The 12,143-nt window shown below is 35.1% G+C and overlaps 1 protein-coding gene across 5 annotated transcripts in view; it reads right to left on the bottom strand.

The window, feature by feature from the left end:
- Positions 1–12,143, bottom strand: part of KANSL1L (KAT8 regulatory NSL complex subunit 1 like) — a 147,273-nt gene that overhangs the window by 99,823 nt on the left and 35,307 nt on the right. For all 5 annotated transcript variants that reach the window (XM_032278362.1, XM_032278358.1, XM_032278359.1 and 2 more), the window contains exon 3: positions 4,823–4,964. In XM_032278362.1, coding sequence (XP_032134253.1) covers positions 4,823–4,964 — 142 coding nt within the window. The remainder of the gene's footprint in view (positions 1–4,822; positions 4,965–12,143) is intronic.

Raw genomic sequence — 12,143 nt, 5'->3', positions numbered from 1 at the left:
AGTAGAAATCACAAGAAAAATTAGAAAATAGTTAGAAATGAATGAAAATGAAAACAAAACATACGAAAATTCATGAGATGCAGTGAAGGCACTGTTAAGGCAGGGGGTTATAGTTATAAACACTTAACATTAAAAACACAAAAAAGATCTCAAATTAACAACTTAATTTTACAAATTAAGAAACTAGAAAAAGAAGAACAATCTAAACCAAAAGCTAGCAGAACAAAGGAAATAATAAAGATTAGAGCAGAGACAAAACAAATATAAGGATAGAAAAACTAGAAAATTATTGAAACTAAAAGTTCGTTCTTTGAAAGCATTGACAAACCTTTAGCTAGATTAGATGGACTAAGAAAACAACAAATTGAATAACCTAGATTACATGAACAAATTCCTAGAAACACAACACAATTTACTAAGACCAAATCACAATGAAATAGAAAATTTGGGCCAGGTGTGGTGGATCATGCCTGTAATTCCAGCACTTTGGGATCACCTGAGGTCAGGAGTTTGAGACCAGCCTGGACAACATGGTAAAACCCTGTCTCTACTAAAAATACAAAAATTAGCTGGGTGTGGTGGAAGATGCCTATAATCCCAGCTACTCAGGAGACTGAGGCAGAAGAATTGCTTGAACCAGGAGGTAAATGTTGCAGTGAGCCAAAATCATGCCATTGTACTCCAGCCTGGGTGACAAGAGTGAAACTCCATCTCAAAAAAAAAAGAAAAGGGTTGAATAGACCTATAACTAGTAAGGAAATTATATTAGTAATCAAAAGACTCTCTTGACAAAGAAAAGTCCTGAATCTGATGACTTAAATGCTGAATTGTACCAAATTTTTATAGAAGACCAAATACCAATCCTTCTCCAACTTTTCCAAAAAATAAAAGAGGAAGAAACACTTCTTAATTCCTTCTATAAGGCCAGCATTGTCCTGATGTGAAAGCTAGGCAAAGACACTATAAGAAAATAAACTACAGATCAATATCCCTTGAAAATATTGATGCAGAAATCCTCAACCAAAAATTAGCAAACCAAATTCAGCAGCACATTAACAGGATTATAATCCACGACCAAGTGAGATAAATTCCAAGTGAGAATTATTCCTGGAATGCAAGGATGGTTCCGTATTAAAACTGATCAATGTAATATACAACATTAAGAGAATGAAGGAGAAAGAAAACCCCATGATCATTTTAATTGATAAAGAAAAGGCATTTGAAAAAAAACTGTACATCTTTCTATGATAAAAACAGTCAACAAAATAGGAATCAAAGAAAACTACCTAAACATAATAAAAACCATAGATGAAAACCCCCTGAGCATCATACTCAAGGGTTAAAGACTGAACCATTTCTCCTTTAAGATCAGGAACAAGGCAAAAATGATCACTTTAACCACTTCTATTCAACATGGTATTGGAAGTTCTAGACAAAACAATTAAGTAAGAAAAAAATTGCCTCCAAATTGTAAAGAAAGAAATTACATCCAAATTGTAAATTATCTCTATTTTAAGATGATATAATCTTAAATGTAGAAAACACTAAAATTCCTTTAAAAACATGTTCGAATTAATAAATTAATTCAGCAAAGTAGCAAGATCACACAGAAGTAAGGTCTGTTTCTATATACTAACAATGAGCAACCTGCAAAGAAAGTCACAAAAACAATTCCATTTATAATATAATCAAAAAGAGTAAAACACTTAAGAATATAACAGATAAATAACCAAGGAGTTGATAGATTTGTACAAACTACAAAACATTGCTGAAAGAAATTAAAGAATATATAAATAAATGGAAACACATCCCCCTGATGGACTGAAAGACTTAATATTGTTAAGATGTCAAAACTACTCAAAGCAATTTAGAGTTTCAATGCATCCCTATCTAAATCTCCATGACTCTTTTTAGAGACAGAAAGCAACTTATCCTAAAGGTCATACAAAATCTCATGGAACCTCAAAGCCAACATAATCTCAAAAAAAAAAAAAAAAAGAAAAGAAATCTGGGGTCGGGCTCAGTGGCTCATACCTGTAATCTCAGCCAAGGCAGGCAGATCACTTTGAGGCCAGGAGTTCAAGACTAGCCTGGCCAACATGGCAAAATCCCATCTCTACTAAAACTACAAAAATTAGCTGGGCATGGTGGCACATGCCTGTTATCCCAGCTAGTCAGGAGGCTGAGACATGAGAATCACTTGAGCCTGGAAGGTGGAGGTTGCAGTGAGCTGATATTGTGCCACTGTACTCCAGCCTGGGCAACAGACTAAGACTGTCTCAAAAATGTATATAAATAAATAACAAATCTGGAAGACTCACACTCACATTTCCTGATTTCAAAAATTACTACAAAACTACAGAAATCAAAACAGTGTAGTACTGGCCAGGTACTGTGGCTCATGCCTATAATCCTAGCATTGTGGGAGGCTGAGGTGAGAAGATGGCTTGAATCCAGGAGTTCAAGACCAGCCTGGTCTTGAATATAGTAAGACCGTGTCTCAATAAAAAAATAAATAAAAAATTAAAAAAAGAAAGAAAAGAAAAGAAATTAAAAAGCAAAACAAAAAAACCCAGTGTGGTACTGGCATATAGACAGAGCTATATTCCAATGGGATAGAATAGAGAACCCAGAAATAAACCCTAACAGATATGGTCAAATGCTTTTTGACAAAGGTTCCAAGGCCATTCAATGGAAAAACAGTGATTTTCAACCAGGGAAAACTGAATATCTGAATGAACAAATGAAATTGGACCCTTACCTAACACCATACACAAAAATTAACACAAAATGGATCAAAGGCCTCAATGTAAAACCTAAAACTACAAAACCCTTAGAAGAACTATAGGGTAAGTGCTTCATGACATTAGATTTGGTAATGATTTCTTAGATATGACACCAAGTGCACAGGTAATAAAAGAAAAAGTAGACAAATGGGACCTCAAAAATTTTTGAAAATTTGGGCAGCAAAAGAGAGTATCAACAGAGTAAAAATGCAATGCACAAGGCTGAGCACAGTAGGTCACATCTGTAATACGAGCACTTTGAGAGGCCGAGGTAGGGGGACCATTTGAGTCTAGGAGTTTGAGACCAGCCTGGGCAACAGAAGGATATCCCATCTCTACAAAAAATCAAAAATTTAGCCAGATATGGTGGCATGTGCCTGTAGTCTCAGCTACTTGGGAGTCTGAGGTGGAAGAATTGCTTGAGCCCAGGAGGTGTAGGCTGCAGTGAGCAGTGATCACACTACTGTACTCCTGCCTGGGTGACAGAACAAGACTCTGCCTCAAAACAAAACAAATCAAAAAACCAACACATAGCACACAGAATAGTGAAAAAAATTTATAAATCATATATCCGATAAGAAATTAATATCTACCAATCGGGTGCAGTGGCTCACTCCTGTAATCCCAGCACTTTGGGAGGCCGAGGCGGGCGGATCACGAGGTCAAGAGATGGAGACCATCCTGGCCAACATGGTGAAGCCCCGTCTCTACTAAAAAATATAAAAATTAGCTGGCCATGGTGGTGTGCTCCTATAGTCCCAGCTACTCGGGAGGCTGAGACAGAAGAATTGCTTGAACCCAGGAGGTGGAGATTGCAGTGAGCCAAGATTGCGCCACTGCACTCCAGCCTGGCGCCTGGCGCCTGGTGCCAAAACAAGACTCTGTCTCAAAAAAAAAAAAAAGAAATTAATAGAGAACTAAAACGCAACAAGAAAAAAACAAGCAACCCAATTCAAAAATGGGCAAAGGACCTGAATAAATGCTTCTCCAAAGAAGATATCCAAAAACCAGTAACACATGAAATAATGCTCAACATCACTAATCATGGGCAAATGCAAATCAAAACTAAAATGAGATACCATCTCACACCCATTAGGGTGGTTACTATAAAATAAACAGAAAATAAATGTTAGCGAGAATCTGGAGAAATGTGAACCTTTGTGTACAGTTGGTGGGAATGTTAGCTGGTACAGCCACTGTGAAAAACAGTATGGTATTTCCACAAAAAAATTAAAAGTAGATTACCATATGATCCAGCAATTCCACTTGTGGGTATTTACCCCAAATAATTGAAAACAGAGTCTCAAAGAAGTATTTTTATATCCATGTTTATAGCATACTCACGATAGCAAAAATTGGAAGCAATCCAAGTGTCCATCAATGGATGAATGAATAAGCAAAATGTGGTACAATAAATTATTACTTTTAAAAAGGAAAGAAATTCTAATATATACTACAATACGTATGAAACTTGAGAACACTATGCTACTGAAATAAGCTAGTTACAAAAAGATAAAAACTGTTATGATTCTGTTCATATGAGGTACATAAAATAGTCAAAATCATAAGATACAGACATAGTTGTCAGGGGTTGAGGAGAGAGGAAAGTGCGCAGCTATTATTTAATAAGTATAGAGCTTCAGTTTTAAAAGGTAAAAAGAATTATGGAGATAGACAGTGACAGATGCATAACATTATGAATGTATTTAACAGCACAACTATATACTCAAAAATGGTTAAGATGGTAATGTTTTTGTTATATGTATTTTACAACTTAGAATTTGAAAAAATGTTTATCACTTACATTAACTGGAATCCAATAAGAAAGTTATGAATTGCTCAAAAAGTATGATAAAATGATCTTAAATACAAAAAGGCATTACAAAGATAGCTTCAATTTATAATAATATATCAAAAATCTTAACATAAACTGGCTACATTTTTATAAAACCTTGTAACAATTATTTTTGTGATGAAATGAGAAGGAATGAAAATATTAACAATTTTTAACAAAGGTAGAAGAACACAAACAATACCTTGGAAGCACGAATCTGCCTGTGAACGTCTGTTAGTTTTTGGATTTTGTATTCTAGCTCTGAAATCTGGGCTTGAAGCCAAGTCCATCGGCTGCCAACTCTTGCTCTGTCTACAAGCCACTTCCATTCAGTACTACAGTTACTGTGAATAAAACAAACACTGTTCGTCAAAGCACAAAGGCAATCAAGTTTCACAGATACTGCTTAATAACTTCCTTAACTCCCATCATAAAAGCAAATTTCCTTTCCACAACATGTAATTAAAGGAAGAGGGAATGGCAGATTGACTTCTTATCAAAGAAAAAGATATAATTTTCTTACCTTTCCACCCCACAAATACCTGTTTTCATTAAATATTACATACCCTGTAGTAGGATAATCTCTCTGCTATTTAATTCTTTATCAATGCAGAAGGGCTTAAGTAGGGATAAACCAGGAAAGAAAAGGAAACATGAATGACAACACAAACATCATGTAAAAACTGTTCCATAAAACTTTTATATGTAAGTAGATGTCAAGTACCAGACAGTCCATTTGAATGATGCTAAATTTAAAACCATGTAATAAACTGTAGCATATTCATTTTTACTATAAGTAATTTTTACTTGCAAAAATAGGCATCATTATTAGCTAATTATTTAAATCATTTTTTAAACTGCCAAAAATTATCAAAAATATAAATGCTTTGCTACATTTCAGATAAGCATACCAAATATATAGACCCTGAAATATTTGTTAAGAGGAATAGCTTGTTAAAAACCTGATTCCTAAGATTCACAACCTAGAGATCACAAAGAATTTATATAAAGCCTATGTTACATGCATGTTTAAAAATATGATTCCTAGCTCCTCCTACTGCCTCTATCATTTGGCAAGAGCACTACAACTAGAGAAAAATTATTGGTGATTCTGGGTGGTAGGTGTGTGTGATATTTAATTAGGAGATACAGATTGCCAAAAAACTTTAAAAAAGACAGAAGCTGAAGATATAACTGCAAGGCAACAATGACTTAATGGCAACACATATAAACTTTATTAAAAAGTTATCTAAAAATTCATTTATTGTCAAAACCCACAGACTATAGAACATCAAGAGCAAACCCTAATGTAAATGATGAACTCTGGGTGACAATGACGTGTTAATGTAGGTTCATCAATTGTGATAAATATATTACTCTGGTGTAGGATATTGATAGTGGGAAAGGTTGTGCATTTGTGGCATGTGGGAACAGGGGATATGTGGGAACTCTTTGTACTTTCCACTCAGTTTTGCTGTGAACCTAAAGCTGCTCTAAAAAATAGTTTATTAATTTTTTTAAATGCACTGGACCATGATGGAATATCTTTCAAATAAACTTTAATCAGAGAAAATATTTATTCTAAGAAATCATTTGCTGTCAGATAAACAGAAGAAAATTATTATGACTTTGCTATACAGAATTTATTCATTATAACAGAATTTAAATTATATCAATATTTCTGAAAGGCTGTTGTTTTTAAGGATTCTAACTGCATAAAATGTGATTAAAGACACCATATGATTTAGTATTTCTCTTGGTATTACTATTTATTGTTTATAGTCATTACTGTGGTTTCATAAATTTGACACTTAAAAATCACATTTTCATAACTATGAACAAAATAAAATGCCTATTCAAAATACACTATTCATAGATAACAGTTAGCAACACTAAATGCCTATCATGAAATTAGAGAAGGCAAACGCCCTACCATGTATTATTTTGTATAGATGAGAATAAAATGTTTGGATTTTAAAACAAAGTGGAAACTATTGGCAAGCTAGTAACAAATTTTTTTTTCAAGAACTTTGGCTACTAGGTGAAGAAAACACTGTAGTAGGAAATGAAAGAAAGTAAGGAAAACAACTAAGATGTTAACTATAATAATCTGGGTGTGATACAGATAATTGTGATCTCCAAATATTTCACGTGCTGCCCTATACTTCCCAGCCGTATGCAATTTACATTGGAGCCATCTGACTGGTTCTCAACAAATGGACTGTAAGCAAAAGTGACATTGTCATTTCCAGTTCACCTGAGGATCTTCAAAGCCACTAGTGCAGATAGTATAGCTACAAGATGGAGGGGAAGAATAGCCCAGATCAATGGACTGTATGTAAGCCACAGTACACCTCTGGTGTGTTAAACCACTGAGATTAGGATGCTAATTTGTAACTCTAAATATAGCCCCTCCAGACTAAAATACTGAATATAAAAATGATTTTGGGCTGGGCGCGGTGGCTCAAGCCTGTAATCCCAGCACTGTGGGAGGCCGAGGTGGGTGGATCACGAGGTCAAGCGATCGAGACCATCCTGGTCAACATGGTGAAACCCCGTCTCTACTAAAAATACAAAAAATTAGCTGGGCATGGTGGCGCGTGCCTGTAATCCCAGCTACTCAGGAGGCTGAGGCAGGAGAATTGCCTGAACCCAGGAGGCAGAGGTTGCAGTGAGCCGAGGTCGCGCCATTGCACTCCAGCCTGGGTAACAAGAGTGAAACTCCGTCTCAAAAAAAAAAAAGATTTTGACTGGGAATGGGAGGGGAGACAAAACTATGTAGATAAAGGATGGATTCAGGTTGATAGGACTTGCAGAAGTATGGCATGGAATCAAAGATGATCTTAAACATTCTCTAAATTTTGCTCCAGTTAGAAAATTCCCCTATAACATGCAATTTGGTTTGGGTATAATATTGATGATTAGTGAATCGTGAAATATAACAGAGGAAAAAAATGTCGTAGAACTCATTGTACTTCTTGTAAAAATATTATGATACTCAAATTAGGATTACAAAAATCGTTGTTATGTTCATATACTATATTAAATTATACTAATATACAAAAATAGCAACAACAGATTAAATTTAAGTAAACTAAATCATATTAGATACTTTGTGATATATGAAATAAATTTTCTTTTTTTTCTAGACAGAGTTTTGCTCTGTCACCCAGGCTGCAGTGCAGTGGTGCGATCTCTGCTTACTGCAACCTCCACTTCCCAGGCTCAAGCAATTTTCGTGCCTCAGTCTCCTGAGTAGCTGGGATTACAGGTGTGTACCACCACACCCATATAATTTTTTGTATTTTTAGTAGACACTGGGTTCACTATGTTGGCTTGGCTGGGCTCAAACTCCTGTCCTCAAGTAATCTGCCCGCCTTGGCCTCCCAAATTGCTGGGATTACTGGCATGATCCATCAAGCCCAGCCTGAAATAAATTTTCGATAGAGGGTAACTTATCCTACATTTTAATAGGAATGAATAACATATGTTTGCTATGTTTATACATGGTAAACAAAAATGTTTCCTTCCTAGAAAACATGTTTCTCTTAAAAAATTAAGATTGTTAATAATTAAGATGTTACAGATAAATATATGGCTAACTTGCTCAAACAAGATCAACATGTTATACCCCAAAGTCGAACATTTTATGTGAACAACTTATACAATCAATATTAATGGTTTATATAACTTACAGTGTAACCAATTAGCATATAGGTAATGCACCAGCATACTCAGTGTCCCAACTCCCCAGTTAGCATGTAAGCCTGGTCTGCCATTGACTCCCTGAATCTTTCTAGAGTGTGCAAAACTGATCACAGACCACCACATGGTGGCCATAATGTGGGGTCCCTATCTTTAGAAAAGATCAAAGACATTGGTAAGTAGAGACAATCTGGATAGTGAGATCACTCATTCCCCAGAAAGGTAGCATTATGCCTTCAATTCCCATCCTTGCTTGCCTGCAGCCACCAGTTAACTTACTAAAGGAAATGAGTACAAGCTGTTCAAATTAACTGGTTTTGAATGCAGTTTCTCTTAGTACTAACTATTTGTCAACATCGCAAACTTACATCTCTGTTTTGACCTCTTGGTATGAATTCATTTGGTCATTATGAATTTTTATAGTTTGCTAGACCCCATTTGCTATTTCAAGGCCGGCATGGTAGCTCACGCCTGTAATTCCAGCACTTTGGGAGGCCAAGGTGGGTGGACCACAAGGTCAGGTGTCCAAGACCAGCCTGGCCAAGATGATGAAACCCCATCTCTACTAAAAATACAAAAAACTTGGCTGAGTGTGGTGGCGGGTGCCTGTAATCCCAGCTACTCGGAAGGCTGAGGCAGAGATTTGCTTGAACCTGGGAGGCAGAGGTTGCAGTCAGCCGAGATCGCACCACTGCACTCCAGCCTGTGCAACAGAGACTTCATCTCAAAAAAAAAAAAAAAAAAAAAAAGCTATTTCATTTAGGATTTTTTTTGCATCTATAGTCAAAGAAGATATGAATCTGTTGTTTTTCTGTCATCTTTGGTTTTGGAATCAAGCTAATGCTACCCTCAAAAAATGAGAAGTGTTCCCTCCTCCTTGATTTTCTGAAGGAATTTATGTAGGACTGGAATAATTAATTCCTTCAGTTTCAATAAAATCAATCAGTGAAGCCATCTGGGCAACAAGTTTTCTATGTGGGAAAGTTTATAATTATTAATGTCTTTTTTTTTAATGTCAGGCTTTTCAGGTTTTCTATTTCTCATTGTGTCAGTTTTGGTCATTTGTGTTTTTTAAGCAATTGGCCTATTTAGCCTAAATTGTTAAATTTATTGGCATGTAGTTGTTCATAATACAGTCATCCCTCAGTATCCATGGAGGATTGGTTCCAGGACCTCCTGAGGATATCAAAATCTGTGGAAATGGTCAAGTCCTTTATATAAAATGATGTACATGTGTATATAAACTACACATACTTGTATACTTTAAATAATTTCTACATTGCTTATAATAATACAATGTAAATGGTTGTTATGCATTTTGATTCATATTTTTTATTATTATATTGTGATATTTTTCCTATTTCCATTCATAGTTGATACACAGATACAGAACCTGGAAAAACAGAGAACAATTTGTATTCCTCAATTATTCCATAATGCTGGAACATCTATAGTGATATTCTTCCTTCTTCCTATTAGTATTCTCCTGAATAATATTGTTAGAAGTTTATAATTCTCTTGTTTTCATGTTTTATATTTCATGAATGTTCACTTTTAATCATCATCTTTTCCTTCTATTTGCTTTGGGCTTAATTTAGTATTATTTTTATTGGTTCTTAAGTAGGAGATTTAGACCACAGATTATACTATTTGCCTTTCCTAATAAAAACATTTATAACCATACAGCACTGCTTCAGTAATTTAGAAGCTGCATCCCTCAAATTCTGACATGTCATGTTTCTACTATTATTCAGTTCAAAACACTTTATAGTTTCTCTTGTGACTTCTTCATCCACGAGTTATTTGGAAATGTGTGATTTAATTTCTACATATTTCAGACCCACATATTTACCGTTTCTTAACATTTCTTTTTCATTTATGTAAACCTCAGTTTTTACCCAGTATGATTTTCCTTCAGCCTGAAGATCATCTTTTAAAATTTCTTTTGTGCATGTATACTGACAACTTTTTTCTACTTTTGCTTATTTGGAAATTTCATTTTGTTTGTCTTTTAAAATATTTCAGTGGGCAGAAAATTTTAGGCTAACTTGTTTCCCCACCTTTCAGCACTTTAAATATATCATTCCATTTTTCTGGATTATGTACCTTCTATTGAGAAGTCAGCAGTGATTTTTATTTATTAACCACTTCTTCTGAATGTCTATTCTCTTGTTAGCTGAAGTCATTTTCATTTCAGATGCTTTTAGTTTCTGAAAGTTCAATGGTTCTTTACATGTTCAATTTCTTTTATTATGTTCACATTTTCCTTTTAGGTCCTTGAGCACATTTACAATAGATATTTTAAACTCTTTGCCAACTGATTTCATGATCTCTGTCATTTCCAGATCAGTTCCATTAATGATTTTTCTCTGTTTCTTTGCATGCTTAATAGTTGAATACATGTACATACACACACTCACATACACACACACACACACACACATAAACACACACATACACACACCACACACATGTCTAGTAGTTGGTTTTATATAAATATATATACTAAATATTATGTTGTTGAATGTGTAGATTTTGTAGTCTACGTTAAAGAGTGATCAATTTTGTTCTGACAGGTTATTATATTACTTGCTGTTCAACTTCACAAATTACAGCTTAAAGCTTTGTTACAGCATGTGTGGAGCAGCCACTACTCTAAGGCAGTCATCAAATTGAGGGAGAGGCAGACAGTCTGAGGAAAATAACTAGTAAATTAGTAAGTGTGTAGGCTTAACAAGTATGACCAAATGAGATCTTTGGCTGTGGTACTTTCACATATAACTGACAGGAAGAAAATAGAATGGAAACCTACATTTCAAAGGGAACTCAATTAGCAAAATACAAACACAAGCCTAACAGAGACTACCCCTGGGAGCTAAATCTGCATCAATAGAAAGCAGGGCGAGAATGCAGTGGTGTCTCCAATAACAGTACACTAACACCGATGTTAGATACAGTCACAAAGAATCATGGACAAAGAATAATTCCCAAAGAGCAAAGTCAGAGACTAAGAAGAACAAATGACAAGGTAGCATATCTCAGAAAGCAAAATTAAGGTCCTAGCAAGACCTTATTCCACTGCCAAAGCAAGATGTCTATTATTGTAAGGACAAGGAACTATCATGTATGGCCCATTTTTTTTTTCCCCAGTCGGGATTTTCCTTGTCCCTATACAATTATACAAAAAGCAAGAGGTCAGGAAAATTAGGGAATTGTCTATTAGTTTATTGGTCACTACATCATGATGAACTACATACACACCTGATATAGAGGACTTTACCCACAGAATGTAACTTTGGGTTATCATCCTTGAGAATCTGGTATGTTTTATGAATGAGAAAGAGGTACGTGGACATTTAGGTAGCCAAAGAGGCAAACTGAACAGACGTCTTGTTTTCCCCTAATATCCATCTTCCTATACTTTTTGGATAATAGAACTCCTGGAGTTTCAGTTGAGCCCTCAGCAGCTCAGCTTAGAGGCCTTATTTCCCAACCTTACTTAAAATTAGGTCTGACTATACAACGAAGTCCTTGAAAATAAAACATGAGCCAAAATTATGTGCACAACTTTTAGGTCTGGCCATTATAAATGATTGGGTTTACTGTTAAAAATGACTGAATATGGAAATGAAATGAAGTACCAGTGACTCTCAACAATGCAGGCAAGCGCAACATCCTTAGGAAGAGCAAAGCTAACAGGTCTCTGCTAAATCCTGTAAAGCATATCTAATTGTTAAATGAGAGAAAAAGAAATTCTATATATTTATGTTGAGGACAGCTTCACATATACCTTAAATAACACATTCTTCCCTCGAAAA

The sequence above is a fragment of the Sapajus apella genome, unplaced genomic scaffold, assembly GCF_009761245.1.
Source record: "Sapajus apella isolate SASKATOON/1434 unplaced genomic scaffold, GSC_monkey_1.0 scaffold10, whole genome shotgun sequence".
NCBI classification, from domain to species: Eukaryota; Metazoa; Chordata; class Mammalia; order Primates; family Cebidae; genus Sapajus; species Sapajus apella.
Note: the sequence above shows the minus strand (reverse complement) of the source record. Positions and strands in the feature narration are given on the sequence as shown.